This window comes from Nyctibius grandis, chromosome 3 (assembly GCF_013368605.1).
Source record: "Nyctibius grandis isolate bNycGra1 chromosome 3, bNycGra1.pri, whole genome shotgun sequence".
NCBI lineage: Eukaryota > Metazoa > Chordata > Aves > Nyctibiiformes > Nyctibiidae > Nyctibius > Nyctibius grandis.
In genome coordinates, this window is record NC_090660.1 from 75,273,349 (window position 1) to 75,300,198 (window position 26,850).

Below are 26,850 nucleotides of genomic sequence, written 5' to 3' on the forward strand. Positions count from 1 at the left end.
GACCAGCTGTGCATATTTAATACGCTACAGGATAGTCATAATTAAAAGAGATGACATGATGGAAGCAAGCACAGGAAAGCCTCGGGCAGGCATCAGCAGAAAGGACAAGAGCAAATAAACAAGTTCTTGTTCAGAGGATTTAGAAAAACTATTTTGCATCTATTGTAAAATTTTACTTTGAGATTTTCCTCTGTTTAAATTCCATCTGTTTTCATAGAATTGTTTCTACATTGGACCACGGAGAAAGAGACAAGAGTCATGTCCATGTTGCTCTGTAATTGCAGCATGATGTTATGCATGCTAGTCAGGGTGAGATTTGCATAATAATGTGTCCATATGTAGATATTATGTTGCTGATTTAATTTTAGAAAGCAGGTAGAAGTATACTTAAGCTCATTGTCACTTTATTGGCACATCTGCTGTTTTCATTTCCATGGTTTTTTGAAAACTCATTTTGATAATATCATAGCTGAGGAAAGTTAAAGAGTATATTGTTTCCAGGCAATTTCACTAATAGAACAAAGTATGATACATTGTATGGTACAGCAGCGTGCAGAGAACAATATGTAAACTTTTCAGATTAAATCTTACTTTTACTTACTGTAATAAAAGACATGTATAGAAAAAATGTTTCTAAATTTTTTTAATTTGTTTTGTTTTCAGGCATTGCTATTTCTGATGAACTTGATAAGGTAAGATTTACTGTGTGATTAATGAACAGTTAAAAAAAAAACCAGATGATTGTGATAATTTTAGGCAATGAGAGGTGCATCTCCCTGTCCCAGCATACACACTTCAGTTCTGTTGGGTTCAGAGGAAGTTTGGGAATAGAAAGCTGTATGGGTAAGTACAGTATATGTTGCTAAATTAAGAGCTTGATCCAGGATGGGCTGCCACCCATGGAAAAAAAAAAAATCTCACTGAGTTTAAGAGACTCCCAGTGAGGCCATGGAACTACTTTTGATCTTGGCATCGTCTTTGCTTAATATAGCCTGTTGGGTTACTTTGTGTACTTTTGGTAACATTTAGCTTTAAATACCTTTTATTCATGAAGTCATGAATTCTGCATTCTCAGATATGATTTGTGAGAATATTTAGGAATAATTTTTGCTCCCCGGATTTGATCAGGAATGCAGAGGGCATAAAGATCAGTCTTTACTTCCATGCTGAATCCAACAAACAGTGATCTCTTCTGTTTTGGCCCGTTTGATACATCACAGAGTTAACATGAATTTTAGTTTTAGCTGTAATGAACTCTATGCTGAAAGAGTAATCAAGCTAGTTTTTCAAAGTTCCGAAGGAAACAGAACACCTTTACCTTCCCTATTCTCACCAGTGAAGAGCAGTACGCTTCTAACATTCTATGATTCTAGGATTCTAGTGCCAAGAATCTTGGATTGTGTTCTCAGTATCAGAAACCATTAGTCTCAGGCAAATAAGATCAAAAGGTATATAAGACACAGGAATAATGCCTAATACAGGAGACAATTTTTAAAGTATCTTTCCATTCTCCTGGTGAAATGAGGTCATGAACCTTTCTGACACAAGCATGTATAAAATACCTCCTCTGGGTTCTCCAGGAAAGGCCAGTTAGACAAGATTGATCACTGTTCCAATGCAGTCATGTGCATATGGTGCCACCAGTTCAAAACCATGGCCTTTACTTATCATTTTGCCCTTGATCTTGCTTTATCTTGTTCATATTAAGGGTATAACAGTATCTAAGTCTTCCTTCCTGCTATTTCCTTAACTGTGCTCAGAAGTGATGAGAAATACGATTAGAAAGTCCTTCCGTTAGAACTCTTAACCTTTAAGAATACTTATGAAGAACTCCTCTTAATGTGCTCTTGTTTGTTGACAAAAACTGTGAAATACTGTTTGTGGGAAGAAAAAGACATTTTGGGCTAGAGCCTGTTATCATGTACTTTTTACGTATATTTTTAGGAGATACTTCTGTGTTAATTTTTTTAAAACTATGATAGATTATTGTTCAAAAACATTGTTTTTTAAATGTAATTATTCAGTGTGAAAATTGAGATGAGGAAGATCACTGAGAGAATTTCTTGAGAATCCAGTCTGAGTGAAGAGTTAATTTTCTTTTTGTTACGATATACTTTATTGTTTATGATTAAAATTGGGAGGTGGTGGATTATGTGACATTGTTATGTACATTTAATAGCATACATTACCTGAAACCTTTACAATACTGCATCTGCTTCAACATCTGTTTCTGATGAGGATGTTCTTGAAATCAAAAGTTATTTGTAAAATAAGTAAAAAGAAAAAAAAAACAACCAATAAAGCTCTTAACATGTTTTCTTTGTGCTGGATTGCTCAACAGGCTTCCACGATAGATTTACAAAATAAGCGCAATTTTTCGTCTTCATGGGCTTTAGTGAACTTCATTTCTACTTCTTGTTTTGCCCCTTAGGGATTTTTAATGGATAGAAAGTCTAGTTTTGTGTTAAGAAATCAAGCATAGCCAGGACCATTCTGTGGAATCCTGCCTCCTGGGAATGATCCCTTAGACAAGATAATTCCTGAAATGTTCCTGTGACTTGTTTCTAAGTGTATTGTTTGGCTTTGGCCAAAAGCAACCAAAGACTAACTGATAATGGTTTAACATTAGGCAGAATTTGGTTTCATTTCACCTGAGCTTGTTCCCAGGCAATGTTTATTTTTCAGGTATAAATGTTGTCAAGTTCATTGTAATTCCTTTCCCAGAAATACATGCTGATACTACAGCTTCCTCATCTAGGCTGTGGCAGCACTGAATCATTTCTCAAACCACATTCATCTGTGGTTTGGATTAATCATTTAACCCTTCATGTGCACGTCATGGGCCTAGAATACCGTGCCCAAACTTGGCATGGGATTCTGTTACAACATTGGTGTTACATAGGTGTCATGAGAGACATAAAACTAAACACAATGATAAATTCTTCTATACGTTCTTCCTTGCTTAGTTTTCCTGACGATCAGGAACATACTTGGGGGTTAGGACAGAGCCCATAATCTTGCTGTTTTATCTGTGGTTTACATTATGAAAACAGAGAAATGTGTGTGTATGTTGCTTTATTTTTGTTTCTCGTTATGTAAGTATTTTAAAAAATATTTCTTTCTTGCTATAGTAACTTCTAGCTGCCTTTGTCGGGGGAGTACTTGATCGGTATTGTTGGTTGATGTAACTCCTCCTCCAAGTAATCCAGTTAATTAGTTAGTTGCTTAGTTACTTGAGCATTTGGATTTGGAAAACCAGTTTGCTCTGAATTACAATCACTTATGTGGAAGGGTGTTTCATTTAAATGGATTCTTGTCAAATATCTGCTATTATTAACTTCGTGCCAGTACTTAGGGCTTCAGTCCAAGACAGAGGTAGAGAAAATACAGGCAGACAAGGTCAGTCTTTCAGTGAAAATGGAAGCTTTCTGTTTGACACAGTCTAATAAAATTTCTGAGTTCACTGGTATCATTGCAAAAAAAAAAATCGTAAGATTACTGCAATTAAAACATATTTATTTTATAGATTCCCTCCTTTTTCATCTCATTTACTTCAGACTTGCAAAGTTTGGTGTTCTGTTGATGATTCAGGCTGTGTCTGTAGGCCATGGAAACGACTGAAAATCAGAAACTGGCACTGCAAGTATGGTGTGTAAGGAAAGAAAATGAGAAGGGTTGCCTTGTGACTCACAGAGTTTAAGGCTAAAGTGCAGAGTTAGTGTGATACAAATTTCAGAACTAACTCACCCTCCTTACCACTGAACAGAAACTATGCATGAAAGTGTGAAGTTTCCTAAACCTCCTCAATAATGTGAAGAATTTCATATAAATGAAGAAGTCGGGCTAGAATGTTGGCCTTTCTGCGAAATTCACAGAATTCTAGGCCGATTAAAAAATTCTCGAGAAAAACACTGAATTCATTGTGAATTTCAGGGGTTTTTCCTAAGTCTGTTTTGTCACTTCCCTGGGAAGTGGAAGTTCAAATACACATGGACGTATAGAATAGCCATACTGTTGAAACTCTGGTGTCCTAGGTGAGTTCTCTGGCCAGAGGCTACTGATGATGTTCCCTCTCTAGAAGGGAACATCATCAGTAAGAACTGGAAGATCTTACTTGTCTATATGTCAAAAAATAAACTGTAATATATGTTGCACTGTAGAATGTCTGCCTTGTAATATACATTGAGGCAAAATGTAGCCAGGATGCTACAGTGCAGAAATATGTTTAAAATGGGTTTATATGGTTGTACCCATTTCAGCTATGTTTCTGAACCAGATAGTGCAAAAAAAAAAAAGAAGTCACACCCTTTCCTTCTTGCCACAGCTGGAGACTGACTAAAATATTGTCATTTTAAGGCAATTTAAAAGGAGGTAGGGGAAGGTTTATTCACCTTCTGGCTTTTGATTCTCTAAAGAACGCTTAGTGAATGTTTTCCAACGCTTAGTGAATGTTTTCCAAGCATTTTTTTTCCCCCTGCAAATACAGAGACTAGAAATAATTTCTTTTTAAACAGATGAGATTTTCACATAATCCCAATGTTTGATTGATCGGTGCCTTACTTAAGATTCATCTAGTGGAGCTGTCACAGATATTGTGAGACCTGTCATAACAGTGCGAGATTTGTCCAAAATTCCCAACAATGTCTTTCAGTCACTTTAAACATGAATAATGGGAGACACCTAAGTGTTAGAGATCCAGAATCAGACTCGATTAAATATTAAAACATTTTTTCTATGCTGTGTCTAGGGTGTACTTTCTTCTTATATGTAGTATTACTACAATGAACACAGGTTATGATTAATCAAAGTAAAAGAAACAACTACTCTAAGTCATAAAAATAAACAAATTTCTGCTCACCAAAAGTATTTCTCACTATGGAGGTTCTCTCAAAATCCATACCAGAAATTAGGAATACTGAGCTTTTTAAACTATGCTTAAATGAATGGAATACACAAATGTTGTTGTGCTCCCTGGTAGGGATTGCGTACTGCAACCGCATCTCAGCCCAACATGGAGATTCGGCTGTCCTCCAGTTTTTCCCTTCTTTTCCTGGTCACCACATAAAGGAAGCTTGAGTGTGTCAAGTTGGTAGCCACTGATGTGGGTGATAAGTGGATGAAACCTGGACTGCACCATAAAATAATCCTCTAGGTTCATTTAGTGCAGATTTAAATACCTACCTGTCCTGAAAATATTTCTGTACACACTAATGTCACTGTCAATCTCTTCTGTTATTTGTGGTGGAATATAAATTGGAAATCAGTTAAGATTCTAAGGTTTATATATAAAAAAAAATATAAAAACTTGCTTGAGAACAGAATGCTTCATCTGAATTTATTGAAGCTTTTGAAATAAGGTGCCAAATAAACATCCTGGTTTTCTGAATAGAGCTGTCTCTGCTTCTCCATTTACTGTTTTCACTGTGTCTGCTTGTATAGTTGCAAGGAGGAAAATAAATTAGGTCACTGAAACTGTGGTGTACTGATCTAACAAGATCCAAAAATGAAAGCAAGGTGATAAAGTGAAGCAAAGCGTGACTATGTAATGTAAATTACATTTCTATTAAGTAGAGTATGGAAGTGCTACTTTAATCCCTAAAATGTCTAGAAAAGAAATCAGCATAACAAGAATAGACACAGCATTCACGGTTTACTTATTCATATGCTGATGATGCAGTGTACAGTGTCAGGAAAAACTTATGGTACTGAAAAAAGGGCACATTTTTAGGTGCTTTTCATTTTCACTTCAGGGACTGAAAGCTTTTAGCAAGATAGACACTGCCAGTTGTTGCAAGTTTAACTAGCTCCAGGAACCATTTTTATTAATTATTATATATTATCCTAGGGAGAAAGGGAAGGGAGAAAATGGCTAGAGTAGCAGGAATAAACCTCAGAAGGGGCCAAATGGTTCTTACTTAAAGAAACTAATGTAAGCACCTTGTGTAATGAAGGCATTGTGGGCAGTGGAATAATCTTTTTTCCTATCTCATAGGCATATGATGGTAGTCACACCTCTGACAGGTTATGCCTGTCTAGTGACCCAAGGCCGCTGGCATCTAGTCTACATTACCTGACTGTGACACAGCACCAGACAGATGCATAAAATGTATATTTGTAAGTACATAAAAGAAAGACTAGTGGTTAAAACCTCTGAAGCCATGGTGTTTTCCTCAGATTTCTGTCTTCTATATTGGCTGCATTCCATTTTCAGCGGTCCTACTGTGTCACGTCAACCTTGCAGAAAACAGACATTGTGTAAACAAGTGAGGGAAAACTCTGGAGAGACAAATGGAGAGCGGAGTGTGGTAATGCGCTCACAGGCACATTGCAGAAAGCAGAACAAAAGAACAAGGGTGAATGAGCCTAATCCAGGACCTGGGTCACGTGTGGCTCTGTCAAGATGGAAGCTCTTGGAGTTCTGGGGAGCAAAATTACAGCATCTAGCTGGAGTGGGGTAAATGTATTCATATGAAAACAGTTTGCAGCCTTTTTTTTGTTTGTTTCATTTCAGTAGAGGCCTCTACTTCACACTGTGCTTTTACCATATCTGTGTCAATTAGGAAGAGACTTTAAAAATGGTTTGGTTTTAGGAAGATGAGAAAATATGGTTGCTAGGCTAAGTAATCACTGTGCTGTACTTTTTCCAGATGCTCTTTGTTTGGAAAGCATTGTTTTATGGCAGGAATATTTATTGAGACACTGAGCTAGGTAACAGCCAAGGGTTTGTTTTTCTAAAATTTTCTCTCATTAAAGGATAGGAATAGAATATATCTCTCCTAATTAGGAACAGTGTATTTGAAATGTCTCTGCTAGCCTAGAAAAGAGTTTAATTAAAGCAAAATAAATATTCCTGTTCCATCATTTCATATCTTATTTTTTTGCATACATGCATGTTTCTTAGTTTGACTATAATGTTCTACGTGACCCTTTATCTACAACCATTCTACTAACATTGAGAACAGAGATACTCACCACTTCAGAACACCTTTTTCATATAATTTTTAAGGACAACTTGTTTCCTTAATCTAAATTCCTAATACAACGATGCAAATCATTACTATTGTTTTGAATATTCCAGCTGCATTTGGCTTGCTTCTTGTAATCCTCTCCAGCTATCTTCTTCCAATAAGTGGTTAAAAATATGAGTACTAGTTTCAGAAATGCATTTTATTAAAACGTTAATACCATTTTCAGAATTGAAAGATATATTATGTAAATCCCAGCAGGGTTATTTTTAAAATGCCAAATGCAGATGTATTTATTAGTTTTGCATTAATTCATAATGCAAATAGGAGTGATGCTATTCATCTACAACAGTCTTTTGGTTGGGGTGTTCATTATACAAGTGACCTCATCTGTTGCTTAGCAGAACTGACACAGTGCTGGTTTTAAGAGTTATGCATATATATATAAAAAAAAATATATATTTTTTTTTTTCAAGACAGTACCCCAGATTTCTACAGATGCTATTGAAAAGTAAGAAATAGGAGAGGTTTGAGACATCAGGGTGGGCAAATCTCTCTTGGATTTTTGTTAATTGTAGAATCATAGAATCGTTTTGATTGGAAAGGACCTTGAAGATCATGAAGTCCAACTGTTAACCTAGCGCCACCATGTCCACCACTAAACCATGTCCCTAAGCACCACATCTACACATCTTTTAAATACCTCCAGGGATGGTGACTCAATCACTTCCCTGGGCAGCCTGTTCCAATGCTTGATAACACTTTCTGTGAAGAAATTTTTCCTGATATCCAATCTAAACCTGCCCTGGCACAACTTGACTCCATTTCCTCTCGTCCTATCACTTGTTACTTGGGAGAAGAGACACCAACATCCACCTCGCTACAATCTCCTTTGAGGTAGTTGTAGAGAGTGATAAGGTCTCCCCTCAGCCTCCTTTTCTCCAGACTAGACAACCCCAGTTCCCTCAGCTGCTCCTGACAGGGCTTGTGCTCTAGACCCTTCACCACCTTCATTGCCCTTTTTTGGACTCTCTCCAGCACCTCAATTTCTTTCTTGTAGTGAGGGGCCCTCACTATGGGAATCTTTTCATTAGTCCACGATTGTTTCTGGGTATTTTGTAGCCCTCTGAAATGATAATGTACTGTACTGTTTTTCTACTTTTTAAATGAATAGTTTTATTTTCTATTTCTTCTTTTATTTTCCTATTTACATGTGTGGTTGAGAACAAGCAGTGCAGTGTTTCTGTTTTGTTTTTTTTTTTTTTAATTTATCTTCAGGACACAACAGGTTTTAACACCCCCCTTCTCAGACCGCGTGTGATTGGAGAGTGGATTGGCCGTGAAGAGAATGATACAGACCCACTGGCTGCTGAGATGCTGCAGCCACCAATACCAAGAAATAAAAATGAGCAGTGGGACAGCGAGGATAGCAGCAGTCCTGGAGGAAGGTGAGATTTTGGTTTGGCCTAGAAATTTTATAATTTGTGAAGCAGAGCTGTCTTTGTAACACCCTGTTTCTGAGAGCTGAGTGCAGCGCTTTTAAATTCCAGTGCCATAGTGTGGCAGCATGGAGAATAAATGGAAGACATTAATACGTGACTGGTTTCTTCTCATGCTTTTATATATGATTAACTTTGTAGTCATTTGCAATCCCCTGCTTTTATTCCCATGTAGAAAGCTAAGTGTATGTTGACATGATTGGGGTCCATTGTGTAATAACTCTGGGATCTATAGCTTCATTCAGATACTTCAAACCCTTCTGTCTTTCAGTGGTTGGTAGTAGCTGTTTGTTAATCTTCTTGACACTAGTGGTAAATCTGATTTTCTCATTTCAAGGAAAGATAGATGAGGGAAACAGTATCTATGTTATTTTTAACAGGACTTCCTAAATTAATCTTCAGTTCTTGTACTTAGCATCTTGGTGTTAATAACAGTTCTTTCTCAAAGAGAAAATTATATTCTCTGCAGTAAATAACTTCTGATAATTTATTGTGCTTGACTGAGGGTGGGGGACTCTGTTAATGTGCTTCAGCTACATGGAAGATATTATCATTTTTACAAGGAGTCACTTTTCTGTGATTTAAAGATACCTGTTTATCACAGAAAGTGAAGTATTCACAGCCTTTCTTTAAAAGGGGTTCATGCTTGTTTATTTTTTTTTAGTGTAAAGCTTGTGCACTGCCTCTGTTAATTGGCTTAAATACCTACAGTTCTCCCTCAGCTCTGTAGCCTTTCTGCTTGGTTATAACTAGTACTATGACGGCAGCAGACACCTTTTTCTCACTCTTTTAAGTAGGCAGAAACTTTCTGCTTTCCCTTTGAAAAGGTCTAAGGTGTTCCTTCACTATGTCCTCATTGTGCCTTCTACATTGGAATTCACCTCCCTGTCACAAGGAAACTAGTCTGTCACTTGCTGTACTCTTACAGGCTGCATTCATTAACTTTCCTCACATGTTGGGAATGTTTGTTATCCATGAGTACTTCTTTCTTCTTTTAATTAGATTATTGTGGGGGAAGCTACAAGTATTACTATTTCAAAGAAGTAGCAGCATGTAGTAATGATCCCTCAGCCAGACGTTGGACTGGAACCAACAGAACTCAGACACTGGGTGTCTCCAGTGCAGTTCCTGGGAAAGTAATGGAGTCAGCAGCTGGCACTGCAGCTTGGTTGTGAGGGCCTGGGTTTCTTTTTCCTTGTTCAGCAGTCAAATAAAGACACTGAATAAAGATCTGTTCTGTGTTGCAGAACAAATTGAGGATATTGTATCCCTTCTCTCAATAGGAAGGAGCAGAAATAAGCATCTCTGTCTAATCTAGATGGGAGCAAAGAGGTTTAGTTCTAAGTAACAAACATGATTGAAAGCAGCCTATTTTTCTCTTTGCAGAGGGTGGTACAAGCTGTGAGAAACCTCACAGCTAATGCTATAATTAAAAAATGTGATTAATGGCTTTGAGAATACTATTTGAGAAGTCTTGTTGAGTATCATGACAAAATCAGATTGCCTGACAAATGAAACAAGGAGAATATGGGGTACTTGATGCCAGGAAAGATTCATGGGACACTGATATCTCTAACTTTTAGGTGCAGTAAGTGCTGAAGACCTGTTGAAAAATATGTATTCTTAAGTGGGAATACTGATTTACAGTGGAAATTAATAACTACTAAATTACATGCAGCATATGGATTTACATTTGGATGACTGATTTTATGTCTAGGATAATTCTTTGCTTCGTTATCATTTCATCAGCTTTTGTAAGGCATTTATAAAAAGTATATTTGCTGTCTTGCAAAATGATCATAAAAATGCAGAACTTCAAGATAGTGGTGATACTAAAATGGATGCCACCTATATGTGGAAGTTTAAAAGACCTGTATTGATCAAGGTTAATCTGAATGTTTAATAATAGTTCACTAATATCAGGCAATTCCTTCAAGGTCTAATTCAGTGTTACTGGGATTAAAGTACTATTAGCAGAATTTGGAAATGACTATACACCAAAAGCATGAGACAAGTAATAGGTAATAATAATTTAGTTTTAATGTAGCATATACCTAGTACATCCAAAAGTAGTGGGAATAGTGTGGGTTTTATGAGATTAAATGAAACTCTAAAAAGAGTGAAGTTGTTATCAGTTGTAAAGAATTTTTGGCTACCTCATCTGTATTTCATTCATCTACTTCATAATGTACCCTAAAATAATTCAGTTACTTTTTTACCTGGCAACTGAAAGAGGGAGCAATTTGAAATTCACGTTAAAGGTTTCCAATTATATCTTGTTAAATTTGATTTAGCAACACATTTAATAAAAAGCGATAGTTTAATGATCACTAATTATCAGGATTTATGTGATAAGCCAGCAAACTCTTGAAACTAATCCTAACAGTTACAGCATAAGAACAGGAAAGTGAAAACTGTAATTGTCACATTATTTCCAAGTAATGTTTTCTTTTACCTATCACTAAACATAAGGAAATACTACATAAATGGAATACTATATAAATATCCAGAGGACTGGGCATTGACAGATTACTGGTAGAGTAGTTGCCATGCGAGTCATGAAACTCCCTCTCTCTGTGTTGTTTTCACAGACCACAGCACACAAGTTTTTTTGTTTGGTGGAAGGGAAAGCCCTGGGTCCTTACACATTCATGGCATTCTATAGGGGACTGAATAGGCTGAAGAGAACAGCATATTCCTGTGGATCACTGGTCTGTTGATAACATGCCCATTTTCAATATTGGTCTTTTCAGCATAAAGCAGATCATAATGAGTATATGTAGTACATGATATGTTGGATTCTGTGAGTTGTCTGCTTTTTCTGTCTTTGCAGCCGTGAACCTCACTTTTTGCTCCGTTCAGTAGTGGACAGTGGGAAAGAACCACTATTTCATCCTTAAGAGCATACATTCCTGTGATGATGAGTAACGGAAGCACACATGTTGTATATGTGAAAGCCAGGCCCAGTTACTTAAAAAAAGGAGGGGAATTAATTTTGAGCAACTGAAAGGACAGGTTTCACTACTACTTTGACTGGGAAAGATAGTGTAGCCAGTCTGAGGTAGCTGTATTAGTGATGTCTTGTCAAACTGATGAAGGGTCACCTTTTTGCCCTTAATGTTCTGGATTGCTACAGAGGAAACACTGTATTTGTCACTGGTTTTGTACTGCTCTCTTGCTGCTGTAAGGGAGCAAGGCAAGGTATTAATATGTGATAAGGGACCGTATAAAAGTGCTGATGGCAATCCTGCTGGTACTGAGCTCATCTTTCAGAAATTCAAACACTGTGAAAATAGGATTAAACTAATTTCCAAGTCACTGTTAGTAGTTTTCTACATGAAGAATTTTCTGGAGAAATTCTGAGAAGCAGCAAGGCTCTTGGGAAACTTCCTCGAGGGATAGTGTATGTACACAGTGGGGAATTTGAGTGATTTTTAATATGATGCTCTTGTTTCTTAGAGCCTGAAATGAACTAGAGCTTGCAGAGGCCCCATCCATAACCTGATGTCCTAAACTCAAAGCCAGTTCTTCATCTCCAAGGTCCACTTTGTCTTATTAGTGTTTATCTTTGCAGTGGGAAATGAACTATCATTGATTATACTAAATTTCATATATTTGCAACAGATCTGCCTTCCTGCAACAGACTGTAAGACAGTCTGGGGTGTTGCTGATACCCTTATGTGGGGCACCAAACTTCTGTCCTATTCTCTTTGTCTTGATATTGTAAGGAATCAGAAACTGCTAACTGTAGCAAGTCCTGCCTTAGACCCTTCTGCTAACTTCTGTGCAGTTCCAGTTGTCTGTTACTTAGGTTAGGGACACAAGGCAACAAACCATGAGAACTGTTATAGCTATATAGTCCTTGATCCTGTGGGGTCGTGATAACATAACCACTCAAGGGAGCAGTTCTTTGTTGTCAGCTTTGTTGCTGTGCGATCAATGCCTTAGCAATACTAATTAGTAATTGACATCCTGTTGTTCTGCATATGTAGCTTATTTAGACTTGATTAATGCCCATAAAGTCAATGGGAAATTTCCCATCATCATTCAATCAAAACTTTAGATAGGAACTGAAAACACAAACTGACTTATAACATCCGATGATCACGGAATGAGTGATAACCAACTGGTTTATGTGTGATCTGACGGCATTAACCTTCAGATCTGGAGGACATCATGGGCTACAGTAATTTGATGAATGTGTGACATATTTTGTAGAGAGCACCAGTAAAAGAAAGTTCTACTTTCCTCTCTCACAGCTTAAAAATGGAGCCGAAGACCAAAGGACTAAAACAACAACAGCAGCAACATAAGAAACTGCTGGCTGCCATGCTTTCTCAGGACTCCTTTGATTCCGCTCAAAGCACAGCTCCATCTGTAACAGAAGAAGATATTGACAATGAAGATGATGCAATGGAGCTGCTGGGTAACTGAAAGAAATTATGTGTATTTTCTGATACTTTTTTATTACAGATTAATCTAGAAAGTGTAGTATCTGATCAAACATAGATTAGTTTGAAACTGCTCCCTATGTTTGAAGCTAAAGTATCCAGCAGCTGTGTGAAGGTTCGTAGGGTTTAACTTGCAACTTTCAGGAACGAATATAATGAAGACCATATATGTGTGTAAATAAACTGCCACCTGCATCAAAATCCCATAAAATATCAAATGCTTCAGGTGCTTGAAGTAATTAATGGGATTTCCTACAGAAATCACTTGCAGGTTCTACTTGGAGAATGTATTTATGTGCAAGGAGCATAATCAGTTTCACTAGCTTTCATCTGGTTCTTCTTTTTCTATCACAGCTCTATCACAGTTCTAATTTCAGTGGGTTTTATTTGACACTTACTAGCTACAAATAGCTTATGCAATGTGAATTTGTAACCTCTCCAGAGGATTTGATTGTAATTTTCCAGTAGACTGTATTGTATCTTAAACTGCGCTCTAGAAAGGCTGTATGCTCACTGCTTCCTCCCTTTCCTAGAATTCCTAGTTGTGAAAGGAGGGAAATTGTTGAAGAAAGTTAATTAATAGTCTCTTTTCTGCCATTTTTAAAAGCTTCGGTGCAAGATGCTTAAAAGCTAGTAATGGGTTTAATTTTTTCCCTATTTTTTGCTATATAGAACTTTATGCGGGATCAAAGCATAGGAAATATGCAATCTCAGGATAGCTCAGCATTCTTAGTTTATGAATTCTGTCACAAATTATTTGTTTCAGGTTGGACCTTAATCTAAAAATCAGAAAAAGACACTGTACTCTACTCTGTTTCTTTGTATTTCTGTTGCTTCCTTACTACAGTTTTCATAGAATCACATAGTAGTTGAGGTTGGAGGGGACTGCTGGAGATACCTAGTCCAATCCCTTGCTCAAAACAATCAGCTAGAGCAGTTTGCTCTGAACATTGTTCAGTTGGGTTTTAACTCTCTCCAAAGATGGAGACTCTACAACATCTCTGGACAACCTGCTACAGTGCTTGACAGTGCTCATGGTAAAAAAGTTTTTTTGTTATGCTTAAATAATTGTGAATTAATACATACTTTCTTTTCTTTTTCAGTAGTTTTAAGTTTGATGCATGCATTTGTTTTTGCAAGAAAGAAGAGATAAGGGGCTGGGTCACTCAGATGTCACAGTGGGTCAGTTAGTTTTTTGTGTTTGAAAGAAGTCACAGTGTTTGTGACTGTGGGCTTTCAGTCTTCATGGAATCGGTTGGTATTTCCAGAACTAATCCATGGATTCCAGTGAAGGCCATTAGTCTGTAGCTGTGTTACCTCCTTATTTCCTCCTGCAATTTACAGATCGTTCCAACTTTATCAATGTGACATAAAAAGGAAGCTGAATGGGTGTCTTGTGCTGGCATAAACCACAGGACTCCTCTAGGATTCTGTGGCATCTTGAAGGTACAGTAGGTAAGCGTGTGTGTGTGATGTTGTTGGCCTCATTATGTATCACATACAGAATAGAATCTTGTTAACTTCTGTGGAGATAGTGAGGAAGAGGTATCCAGTAGATGTGTAGGTCTTTCCTTCTAGACACAAATCCCTGAAAGTATCTGGAACCAGGAAGGCAATAAAAGGAAATTTTATTTTCTAGTGTCTTGACATTTGGGCAGAATATTATCTGTGTACAGACAAATGCTTTGTTTTTTTTTAATAAGGACTCGATTGTAAGAATCTATTCTGGTTTTGTGCAAGGCAAAACCTGGAACCTTTTTGTATCATGCATTTAATGGAAACTGGCAAAGTTTATACAAAATCAACTCAAAACTAGGAAAGGTCACAGACAGGACCTCTGCTTCATGTGGGCTGTTACAAAAGTGATTCTGAGATTCTGAAGCAAAATCATGGCATATTTGATGAGTAGCCATGGTTATAGTGAATATAATATAGCCATGTTTTAGTAACTACCACTGACAAAGTTCAATGTGCACGTCTTGGTGTTGAAAGTGCTGTGCTTCTGAAAGACTGGCTTCTATTTTAATTATCATTTTGCGATTTGCCAACAGTACGTGTTTTATATTTGATATAACGGTTAGGTTACGTCCTGCAGAACTGCTTAAAACTTGAGGATGTGACGAAGTGTTACACAGGAAGGGTGTTTTATTTTCTTTTGACGGTAACATAAAGGACTTAAGTTTCTATCAGCAAATATAGGTATTTTTCATTGCTATATTTTCCAGATCGGTAACTGTATGATACTGGGATTGATTTTTTTTTATTATGTACTGCATCAATCCATTAACTGCTTTGATGCTTTTTATACTGCTTGTATGCAGTGAGACTAATTTCAAATCATGGCTTTCTGCCATTACTGAATTGCAGAGCATTGTTGCACATAGCTACTTGACTTGTTCCCTTTAGATTTCAGTATTCGTTGCTTATTCAGCCCTTTCTTAAAAAAATACAAAACCTCATGCTCCTAAGTCTGGATTCTGGGAAAACAAATTCTACTATTTATAGCAGATTATTTTAATACATACCCTACTTACAATGTGTATTTTTTCAGAACACAAACTTCCATCTTTATGTGTGTTTAAGAGAATCTTTTTCAGAGTTTGGTTGATTTATTTAGGTATTAAAAGCCTGAAGCTGACTATTGGTATATTTTCTTTAAAAAAAACCAAACCTGCTAGTGCTCACATCAGAATTGTCAATGAAGGTTTAGCTAGAATGAAATGTTCCAAACAGAAGAAACAATTAAGCTGTTATACTACTGAAGAATCCCATTTCAAAATAAAGGTATATGCAAAGATGAAAAAGAATATTAGGGGCTAGATTCTGATTCCAGTTATGACTCTTTAAGTATCACATAAGACGCATAGGATGGCTGTTAACACACTAGTAACTTTCTAAGTGTGTTCAGTTATGCAGGTGGCTGAAATAGATCACTGGCAGATAACATCATAGTGGAGAGGATCTTCCTGACTTTAAAAAGCTGAGAACTGTAAAATCACATGTATTTGTAAATGTAAACGGGTAATGCAACTGAGGTCTGTGACTGAAAATGATATCAAGGGGCTTGTTTTGTATTCATCATAATGCCAAATATTGTGTTTTGTAAATCTAATCGGGAGCTGAAGTAGTTCTTTGTGAAACTCTGCAGTCCTTTTGGAATTCCATGACATTTGGGCTTAAGCTGTTTTTCAGATCTGGCTGAAATCCACTGAGAGTTTGAAAACATGTTATTCCCTCGGTATCTCACTGATGTCCGTTGGAGAGGACTGAACTGTATTTTCCCTGAAATTGCCGGGAATATTGGTTGAATAGTCACCAAAGCATGACACATTTGGTTTTAAAAAATCAGTTGTTTGATTAAGTGTAAGAATATAATTGTTTAAGCGTACTGCTATGCATAAACATACACATAATAAAAGCACACATTTATTTGTAGCACACTTGAACTTACGTATGCATTCTTGGGCTTTTTACAAGTAAGGAAGATGAAAAAGAAATTCGTTATTGTTTTACACAATATTGATATAGAGAAGAAGTCCTATGAGGACCAGCTGAGGGAACTGGAGTTGTCTAGTCTGGAGAAAAGGAAGCTGAGGGGAGACCTTATCGCTCTCTACAACTACCTGAAAGGAGGTTGTAGTGAGGTGGGTGTTGGTCTCTTCTCCCAAGTAACAAGTGATAGGATGAGAGGAAATGGAGTCAAGTTGTGCCAGGGGAGGTTTAGATTGGATATTAGGAAAAATTTCTTCACCAAAAGTGTTATCAAGCATTGGAACAGGCTGCCCAGGGAAGTGGTGGAGTCACCATCCCTGGAGGTATTTAAAAGATGTGTAGATGTGGTGCTTACGAACATGTTTTAGTGGTGGACTTGGTAGTGTTAGGTTAACGGTTGGACTCAGTGATCTTAAAGGTCTTTTCCAACCTGAATGAGTCTACGATTCTATGCTATTTAGTCATAATGCTCAATCACCTCTTTTTTTGTTGTTGTCCAATCTTTATGCATGCTCACAATCTTAAAAATGTTACCGTATGTTAATAAATGCCATGCAATAGTTAACTGTGAAAACTGGAGCACCACTCCAAAGATAAGTGTACCCAGGAAGCTCACATGGGTGTGGTTGAAGTGAAAGGTGGTGATAATTGAAGTCCATTTCCTGAAATTTACCCTTATGCCAGTCTGTAGGATTCTGAAAAGCCTCCATGATTTCCATGAAAATAATCATATATCTGGGCTAAATTTAAGTGTTTGCAGCATCAGTACTTGTAAAACCATCTCTTCTTTTCTTCAGAGCTGGTTTCACAGTAATAGGGGGGTTTTTGCTCAGTATAGAAATCTTAAGTGGAAGTTCAGTGATTGTCTGCCTCATGTTTATTACATGTAATTCTTGCTATGCAGTAACAAACCAGAATCTTTAAAGACAGAAATGCACTTTAGGTAGTAATATACTTTTAAATTATTGCTTTGGAAGTTACCTGATGTCTTCTGTTTGCTTTCTTAACTCTTCTTCTAATCTTTAGGATTTCTTTTTTCCTCAAGAGCTTTCCAAATGTTAGTTACTTAATCATTGTAAGACCCCTGAAAGATTGGCTGGTGATATATTTACATTGTATAACAGGAGGAGATAAACAGAATTTAGTGGAGATTGCCTTTGCCTGTAGGATGAGACAATAATAACTCAGTGTCTGGTAGTCTACCCCTTATATAGCCTATACTGCTTTTCTACTAAGTCTCTGAGTGCTTTAATGAAAGAGTGTCCAATCTGCAGTGCTTTCAGTACATTTCCTCTGGTTCAACAGACATTCCTGATTTCCCTGTTTCCTAGAGGTCTTTGGCAATATGCAGGAAACAGACTCTAGACCAGATAAATTATTCTAATATTAGCAGCAGGTTGTTCCTCTGTCTCTCCCAGCTGGACAAACACTTCTCCATTATGTGACTAGAATACATCGTTTGCCAGAAGAGAGGCCACAAGACCCTGGGAAAGATGGTATGTGAGTTGTACTACATCTTCAGAACAGTTTTCTGGCCCGCAGCCTGTTTTGTTGGGGTTTAAGTAGAATGATTGTGTGGGAGAAAGCTGTGTGAATTGTTCATCATGTCCCCTTTTGCTGACTCTTCTTTTTTGGAAGCTATTGGGAAATCAGCAACATTACCAGTGAGTATCTGCTGTGTAGCGCATGCACAGAAACTGACACTACTGGGAGACAGTAGGCCTCTTCTGCATGCAGAGACTGGCTGTAATATACATTGCAAAATATTCAGTGGCAGATGTAATGCACTAGTGCAAGTGTGTGTTACAGGTCTCCATTAGAAGGACTCTCAGACTCCATCGGGTGTGGATTTAAATATCTCTTTGAAGTGGAAAAGGGGATAGCATAGATCATCTTACGTCCCTTCAGATGCTGGGAACCCTAAGTTGTGCAACATTGGACAGACCTCCAGTCATGGCATGGTATGCTGCACAGATCCTGCTGTGCTAAGGTTCACCAGCATTACAGACCTTAGAGCTCTTAGGAGTAAATAATTTAGTTTCATTTATCTTGTAGGTAAAGAATTTCATTCAGCATTTCTACTGTCAAGCAAAAAGATGTTCACATGATAATATGTGGGTTCACTTTTAAGATAAGACCATGCAGGTGGTGTAACTGCCAAATGACAAGTGGGAGCTGCCTATGGTCTTCTCCATTATGATTAGCAGGCTAACTTTATCCTGTGGTCAAGTGATTTGCGCAGCACAGCACAGCATAGCACAGCACAGACCTGCGCCGGTTCCGCTCAGTTGTTGTGTGGAGGAGCACAACTCCTCATTGTAAGATGGTCCTCAGGTTCAAATCACCAGCAAGCAGGAAAGTCAATGTAGCACAGTATTTTCATGCCACTGGAAGAAGATAAGTTTTCTGTCTAGTCAGAGATAGTGATCACTGCTTTAGCCCAAGTCCCGGGAAAGTGAGAATGGCAGTGTTGTTTGTCTCATATTCTTATCACTGAATGCTGATTCTTTACACTCAGTGCAATAATAAACATTGATGTTCTCAGATACCACAAAAATATTTAGCAAGGTATGATCCAGTGTTATTTTTCTCTTAAAAAACAATGCAAAGTTGTTTATTGTATAGTATGTCTTCAAAAGTCAAGTGAAATGTCTTTGTATGCATGACTTGACTATTTGCATCACTACTGCCCTCTTAGTGAAATTTCTGAAAAAAAGTTACTATGTAGATAAATACTTAGATGCAGCTTTTTTTGGAAACTGCCATAGTTCTACACGCTTCCATTTCTAATGTCTTACAGAGTGGTGGTTATAGGTTTTATGAAGCTATTCATATGAAGTTTTCTGTTTCCTTCAAATTTCAACAGCTGGGAAGAGGAGTAATGCTCTGTATTTAAAAGAGAAAGGAAAAAAACCACTGGTTTATTGCTTTTTTTAACTTACATTACATCCCAAAGTGTATAAAGCGTTTACATACTTCTGTGCTCCTTGATGGTTATTACTGGAGCAAAAGAAGGTTTGTATTATATGGACCAGGCTTAGCATATAAATAGTCATGATGTTACTGCTCTGTGAATGATATGGCTAGTATGAATGAAATATCTTAAGCTTTACTTTTGTGAGATGTCATTGACTTTCTAAGTGATAGGTATTTGACATTCAGAGGCTTTTTCTTTCGAGTCCGATGTGGAAGATGTAGTTCATCCCAATTTGAATAGAACTCTGTGGTCCTAGGAAAGATATCAATAAATGCAATTTACTGTTATCACAATTTCTAAAAGGTCTGATCTTCAGCCTTCTGTTATCTTCCATTTATCTTCAATCTTCTGCTATCTGTACAGTAGGCAATTTCTGATAATCTTGATTACCACGTACTTTGAAACTCCTGGAAGATTTAGGATTTGGATAGACAATGAACGCAAACGTTTGAGAAGATGTTTTTCCCTCTTTGTGGGTTGACCCCAGCAAGCAGCCAAGGACCACAGAGACCCTCACTCATTCACTGCTCCCAGTGGTAAGGGGGAGAGAATAGGATGAACAAAAGCAAGAAAACTCATGGGTTGAAATAAAGATACTTTAATAATTGAAAGGGAGAGGAAGAAGAAAGAAAGAAAGGACCAATGAAAAAAGAAAGAAAGAAGACCCCAAAACCTAAAACAAGTGATGCCAAGGCAATCACTCGTCACCTCCCACAAGCAGACCAATGCCTAGCCAGTCCCCAAGCAACAGCGACTTTGGAAAAAAACACACCCCAGTTTTTATTGCTGACCCTTACATATGGCCTGGAATATCCCTTTGGTCAATTCAGGTCAGCCGTCCCCAGCTGTCTCCCCTCCCAGCCTTTTGCCCACCTGCTATGGAGCAGAGTGAGAAACAGAGAAAGCCTTGACTGTACAAGCGCCGTTCGGCAGTAGCTAAAAGACTGGTGTATTATCAACACTGTTATAGTCACAAATCTAAAACACAGCACCATGTGGGCTGTGATGAAGAAACGTAACTCCATCCCAGTCAGACCCAGGACATCCCTTAAAGATATTTTTTCCAAGTCCCTACTGTCTTTTTGAAGACTGAGAGGTTGTATTGACATGATGGAAGGTTTCTTCTACTCTCTCTGGCATCTCCAGGGACATAGTTCTCATTTCTTTTAGATAAAGGCGTCTCTTCTCCTCCTGAGATAGGTTGATCAGTGTACAGTTAGATCTCTTGCAACTGTTCTCCAATTTTATATTCCCTTTCACTGACAGCTGATTCTCTTCTCCCCATGGGTGTTTTGGACCATAACTGTGGACTCCAGAATGTCTTTCACCCTTGCTCCCTGTCTCTTATGTTCTTTGCTGCTTAATTAGTCTTTGTTGTGCACAAAGGAGCTGTGAACCAGGGGTGCCACCAACAGGTATTTCCCAGTTCAGTGAAAGAACAATGGTATCTACCCGGTGGAAGAAGACCAAAATGGATGTGGGAACCCAGACAGAGCTCCCACGGAAGGAGGCGATGGTGCAGGTTGCCGGCTGCAGGGAATGCTACACCGTCTCTGTGGTGTCAGGGGGCTGTGTGCGCTGTGAGCAGGTAGATGATCTGCTTGACCGAGCGGCACAGCTGCAAAGCCAGGTTGAAAGGCTTCAAGCCGAAGTAGAAAGGCTTAGGAGCATTCGGGAGGCTGAAATGGAGATAGACTGGTGGAGCCAGGCTCTGCCCTCCCTGCAACAAAAATGGGAGCACCTGCCAGAGAGCTCCCAGGATCGAGGGACAACTGTACTCTGCCCCTCTCAGGTGGAAAACAATAACCTAGAGGAGAAGAGTGAGTGGAGACAAGTCTATGGCCGTGGCAAAAGGCGAGTGCCCTCCTTGCCTACCTTGCCTCCACAGGTGCCTCTGAGCAATAGATATGAAGCCCTAGTGGAATACAGCCGGTCCAATGGGGATGTGGTGGAGAGGCAACCTATATCAGAGGTCCCACCACAGTCAGAAAAACCTGACAGGCGTATAGCTACCTCCTCCACAAGGAAGAAGAGAAGAGTTTTAGTGGTTGGAGACTCCTTTCTAAAGGGATCTGAGGGCCCAATATGCAGAGCTGACCCCCATCACAGGGAGGTCTGCAGCCTGCCTGGAGCCCGAATCAGGGATATCACCAGGCAACTCCCCAGCCTGGTGAAGGCCACAGACTACTACCCCCTGCTGATCTTCCAGACAGGTGGGGAAGAAGCTGCATCCCGTAGTCTGAGGGGGATGAAGAAAGACTACAAGGCCCTAGGACGGGTGGTGAAAGAGTCTGGGGCACAAGTTGTTTTCTCCTCCCTCCTTCCATTTTCAGGTGATGACGTGGGATGGAATAGTAGGATTCTCTCTATTAACACCTGGCTACGAGACTGGTGCTACAGGCAGGGCTTTGGGTTCTTTGATAATGGCTGGTTTTATAAGACACCAGGCGTGACAGTGATACATGGGAAAGGTTTATGTCATAGGGGCAAAAGGGTTCTGGGACAGGAATTAGCAGGGCTCATTCGGAGAGCTTTAAACTAGATTCGAAGGGGGATGGGGTGGTAGCTGGGCTTGCACCACTGGGGCAACGGTCTAGTGTTGAGGTAGACCAGGAGGCCCCCCATACCCCTGGGGTGAAATCAGGGGGTGAATCTGGGATGAAATCGGTGTGCTCAGCTCGCTCCCTGAAATGCCTGTACACCAATGCACGCAGCATGGGGAATAAGCAGGAGGAGTTAGAAATCCGTGTTCGGTCGGGGGGCTATGATCTAGTGGCAATTACAGAGACTTGGTGGGACGCCTCGCATGACTGGAATGTGGTCATGGATGGCTATGTCCTGTTCAGGAAAGACAGGCCGCTAAGGAGAGGTGGTGGAGTTGCTCTTTATGTGAGTGAGCAGCTAGAATGTATTGAGTTCTGTCCAGAGGCAGATCAGGAGCGAGTTGAGAGTTTGTGGGTGCGAATTAAGGGGCAGGCTGGCAGGGGTGATACTGTTGTGGGTGTCTATTACAGGCCACCGGATCAGGATGAGGAGGGTGATGAGGCCTTCTACAGGCAGCTGAGAGCAGTCTCGCAATTACAGGGCCTGGTTGTTGTGGGGGATTTCAACTACCCTGATATTTGCTGGGAGGCCTACTCAGCCAGCCATCCTCAGTCCAGGAGGTTCCTCCAGTGCATTGATGACAACTTTCTGATGCAAATGGTGGATGAGCCAACTAGGAGAGGAGCGCTGCTGGATCTTATCCTCACTAACAAGGAGGGTCTGGTTGAAGAGGTGAAGGTTGAGGGCAGCCTTGGTTGTAGCGACCATGAGATGGTAGAGTTCAGGATCTCATGTGGCAGGAACAGAATAGCTAGCAGAATCACAACCCTGAACTTCAGGAGGGCCAACTTTGGCCTTTTCAGGCAATTGCTAGGGGAAATCCCATGGGTCAGGGTACTAGAAGGTAAGGGGGCCCAAGATAGTTGGTTAGCGTTCAAGGACTGCTTCTTCCGAGCTCAAGATCAGAGCATCCCAACAGGTAGGAAGTCAAGGAAGGGTAGCAGGAGACCTGCATGGTTGAACAGGGAACTGCTGGGCAAACTCAAGTGGAAGAAGAAGGTGTACAGATCGTGGAAGGAGGGGCTGGCCACTTGGGAGGAATATAAGTCTGTTGTCAGAGGATGTAGGGAGGCAACTAGGAAAGCTAAGGCCTCCTTGGAATTAAACCTTGCAAGAGAGGTCAAGGACAACAGAAAGGGCTTCTTCAAATACATTGCAGGTAAAGCCAACACTAGAGGCAATGTAGGCCCACTGATGAATGAGGTGGGGGTCCTGGAGACAGAGGATAAAAAGAAGGCGGAGTTACTGAATGCCTTCTTTGCCTCTGTCTATACTGTTGGAGGCTGTCCTGAGGAGCCCTGGACCCCTGCGGCCTCAGAAGAAGTCAGGATAGAGGAGGAATCTGTCTTGGTTGATGAGGGCTGGGTCAGGGACCAATTAAGCAATCTGGACGTCCATAAATCCATGGGCCCTGATGGGATGCACCCGCGGGTGCTGAGGGAGCTGGCGGAAGTCATTGCTAGGCCACTCTCCATCATCTTTGCTAAGTCGTGGGCAACAGGAGAGGTGCCTGAGGACTGGAGGAAAGCGAATGTCACTCCAGTCTTCAAAAAGGGCAGGAAGGAGGACCCGGGTAACTATAGACCGGTCAGCCTCACCTCCATCCCCGGAAAGGTGATGGAGCAACTTGTTCTTGGTGCTGTCTCTAGGCACATCAAGGATAGGGGGATCATTAGGGGCACTCAGCATGGCTTCACCAACGGGAAGTCTTGCTCAACCAACTTGATAGCCTTTTATGAGGATGTTACCCGGTGGATAGATGATGGTAAAACTGTGGATGTGGTCTATCTCGATTTCAGTAAAGCGTTTGACACGGTCTCCCGCAGCATCCTCGCAGCTAAACTGAGGAAGTGTGGTCTGGATGATCGGGTAGTGAGGTGGATTGTAAACTGGCTGAAGGAAAGAAGCCAGAGAGTAGTGGTCAGCGGGACAGAGTCCAGTTGGAGGTCTGTGTCTAGCGGAGTTCCGCAAGGGTCGGTTCTGGGACCAGTTCTATTCAATATATTCATTAATGACTTGGATGAGGGAATAGAGTGCACTGTCAGCAAGTTCGCTGATGACACAAAACTGGGAGGAGTGGCTGAGATGCCAGAAGGCTGCGCAGCCATTCAGAGAGACCTGGACAGGCTGGAGAGTTGGGCGGGGAGAAATTTAATGAAATATAACAAGGGCAGGTGTAGAGTCCTGCATCTGGGCAAGAACAACCCCATGTACCAGTATAAGTTGGGGACAGAGCTGTTGGATACCAGCGTAGGGGAAAGGGACCTGGGGGTCCTAGTGGACAACAGGATGACCATGAGCCAGCAGTGTGCCCTTGTGGCCAAGAAGGCCAATGGCATCCTGGGGTGTATTAGAAGGGGTGTGGTCAGCAGGTCAAGAGAGGTTCTCCTCCCCCTCTACTCTGCCCTGGTGAGGCCGCATCTGGAATATTGTGTCCAGTTCTGGGCCCCTCAGTTCAAGAAGGACAGGGAACTGCTAGAGAGAGTCCAGCGCAGAGCCACGAAGATGATTAAGGGAGTGGAACATCTCCCTTATGAGGAGAGGCTGAGGGAGCTGGGTCTCTTTAGCTTAGAGAAGAGGAGACTGAGGGGTGACCTCATTAATGTTTATAAATATGTAAAGGGCAAGTGTCAAGAGGATGGAGCCAGGCTCTTCTCAGTGACATCCCTTGACAGGACAAGGGGCAATGGGTGCAAGCTGGAGCACAGGAGGTTCCACTTAAATATGAGGAAAAACTTCTTTACGGTGAGGGTGACTGAACACTGGAACAGGCTGCCCAGAGAGGTTGTGGAGTCTCCTTCTCTGGAGGCATTCAAAACCCGCCTGGACGCGTTCCTGTGTGATATGGTCTAGGCAATCCTGCCCCGGCAGGGGGATTGGACTAGATGATCTTTCGAGGTCCCTTCCAATCCCTAACATTCTGTGATTCTGTGATTCTGTGAAGACCTTAGCATAGCACTGAGAAGTGACTATAGTTGTCACAGATGGTACAATTTGTAAGTGATGGTATCTGGCTTGGATTCTTATGCTGTTGCATAAGTGTACTGTAAGTGGTAAGGACTGCAAAACCTGTAAAGCTCAACAGAGAGCATTATGGTTACTATTCAGACAACTACTGGTCTTCCATGGACTTATATAAAGACACATTCTTTCCTTCAGATGGTTGTATTTGCAATAATTTCTCCTTTCTGTCTCTCCCCTTTTATCTTATGTATTCTGTTATTTCTTTACTGTAGTTGGTTATGTGGAGTTTACCTGGAGGGATCCATGTGCAGGATCTAATCTTGAGAATGTGTAATAAATATTGAAGTGTAGTGGAAAGGGGAGAGGAAAAAGAGCAGCAAAGAAACCACCAAGGCTGTGAAAAGGAATTTCTCTTTTTAAAATGGGCAATTATGGATAACTTGTATTTTTATCTTCAGGCTACAGTGGTTAGCTTGCTCTAACTCTAGTAAGTCTCACTAAATCTTTATCTTTTTTTGCTTATGGTGCAATATGTGAATTGTTATTCTGTGCTTCAGACAATTAATAAAGTAAATGCTGATCCTTTTAATGCAAATGTAGTATACAAATAATGCCAGGATTGGTAAATCAGTTGGAGTAATTATTTTTCCAAAACACCTAAGGTGAGAAATAACCTAAAAACGTATTTTTAATTTTTTTAATGGCATTTCACTGAAATTTTAACTACAACATTATTGCAGATATTGTCAACAGCATTTTTTACCAGATTCCTTGATCTGCAGGACTATTGTCTAGAGAGAAAGCATAAATCGGAAATCTACTACTAATTTTAAAGCAATGTTTTCATGCATTGTACTTGTCACTGAACACCTGTGTAAAAGTTAAACAAATACCATATTCAGTATTTTTTCCTTTCTGCCAATATATAAAGCAAGAGAGATGTGCAAGTCTGTTTAATGTCATTCATGGAGTGCGTTGGTTTCAGTTCATCTTGTGGTCCTATGCTAAAAGACAGCAACATCAATGAGACTCTTAGTCGATCTGAGTTTAAGCAAAGCTCTAACTGGTTATTCAGAGAACAGGTGTTTGGTGTTTAAAGTTTTAAAATAATGGAGTCCTGCTCTTGGATTTTACTGTCAGTAATACTACAGGTGTTTGAAGTTTACATAGAATTTTTAGACTGACAATAACTTCCGGTAAGCTTAGTAAGTTCTATAGTTCGTTTAAGAGGGTGTTTGTAAGGTTATAATAAATTATAAATTCAATTAGTCACTTATTGCAACACTTGTGTAGTTATTTCTGGTTTGAGAACCATAAAATGGGTTGAAACTGAAGCTGATTGTGCTTCATATTGCTAAAGGGAAAATGGAGAGAGAAACCCAATTATAGTTATACTAGATTCTCTTGGGTTGAAATGAGTTACGTGAGCTAATAAAAAGCTTCAAAAGAAGGATTCTTTTTCAAGAAATAGATGTGTATTGAATATCACGATACGCAGGAGCCTAAAATGTAATTTTTTTACAGTTTACACAAGGAACCAAAGCTTATTTTAAGCCTATACCTAAAGAACAGAGCAGGGACCCTGTGTAATCCTAGTCCCCTGACTGTCCAGATCAGAGACCTAAATGTCTCTACTACCATAGCCTTTTTTATGGTCTGTGTGCCTGGGATTTCTTCTAAAGGAAGACAAGGGGACACAGCAACATGGTATAGATCACTCATTATGATGTGATATTGATTCCAGTATCATGGGATCAGACTGATACTCTTCTAGACTTGCAGTTCTGATGTTTAATGGCTGTGGAGACACAGAGGTCCCTTTAGAGAAGCTATAGGAAGAAGCTTCCTCCCACCCCAACACCATTTATAAGAAAGACAAGAAGGTGATTCTCACAGCC

General features: G+C 39.7%; 1 protein-coding gene across 1 annotated transcript in view; it reads left to right on the forward strand.

Moving 5' to 3' along the window:
* The window catches only part of C3H8orf34 (chromosome 3 C8orf34 homolog), a 193,757-nt gene that overhangs the window by 66,895 nt on the left and 100,012 nt on the right, over nt 1-26,850 (forward strand). The window contains exons 5-7 of the mRNA XM_068396838.1: nt 664-692; nt 8,244-8,413; nt 12,724-12,890. Of these exons, the coding sequence (XP_068252939.1) occupies nt 664-692; nt 8,244-8,413; nt 12,724-12,890 (366 nt within the window). The remainder of the gene's footprint in view (nt 1-663; nt 693-8,243; nt 8,414-12,723; nt 12,891-26,850) is intronic.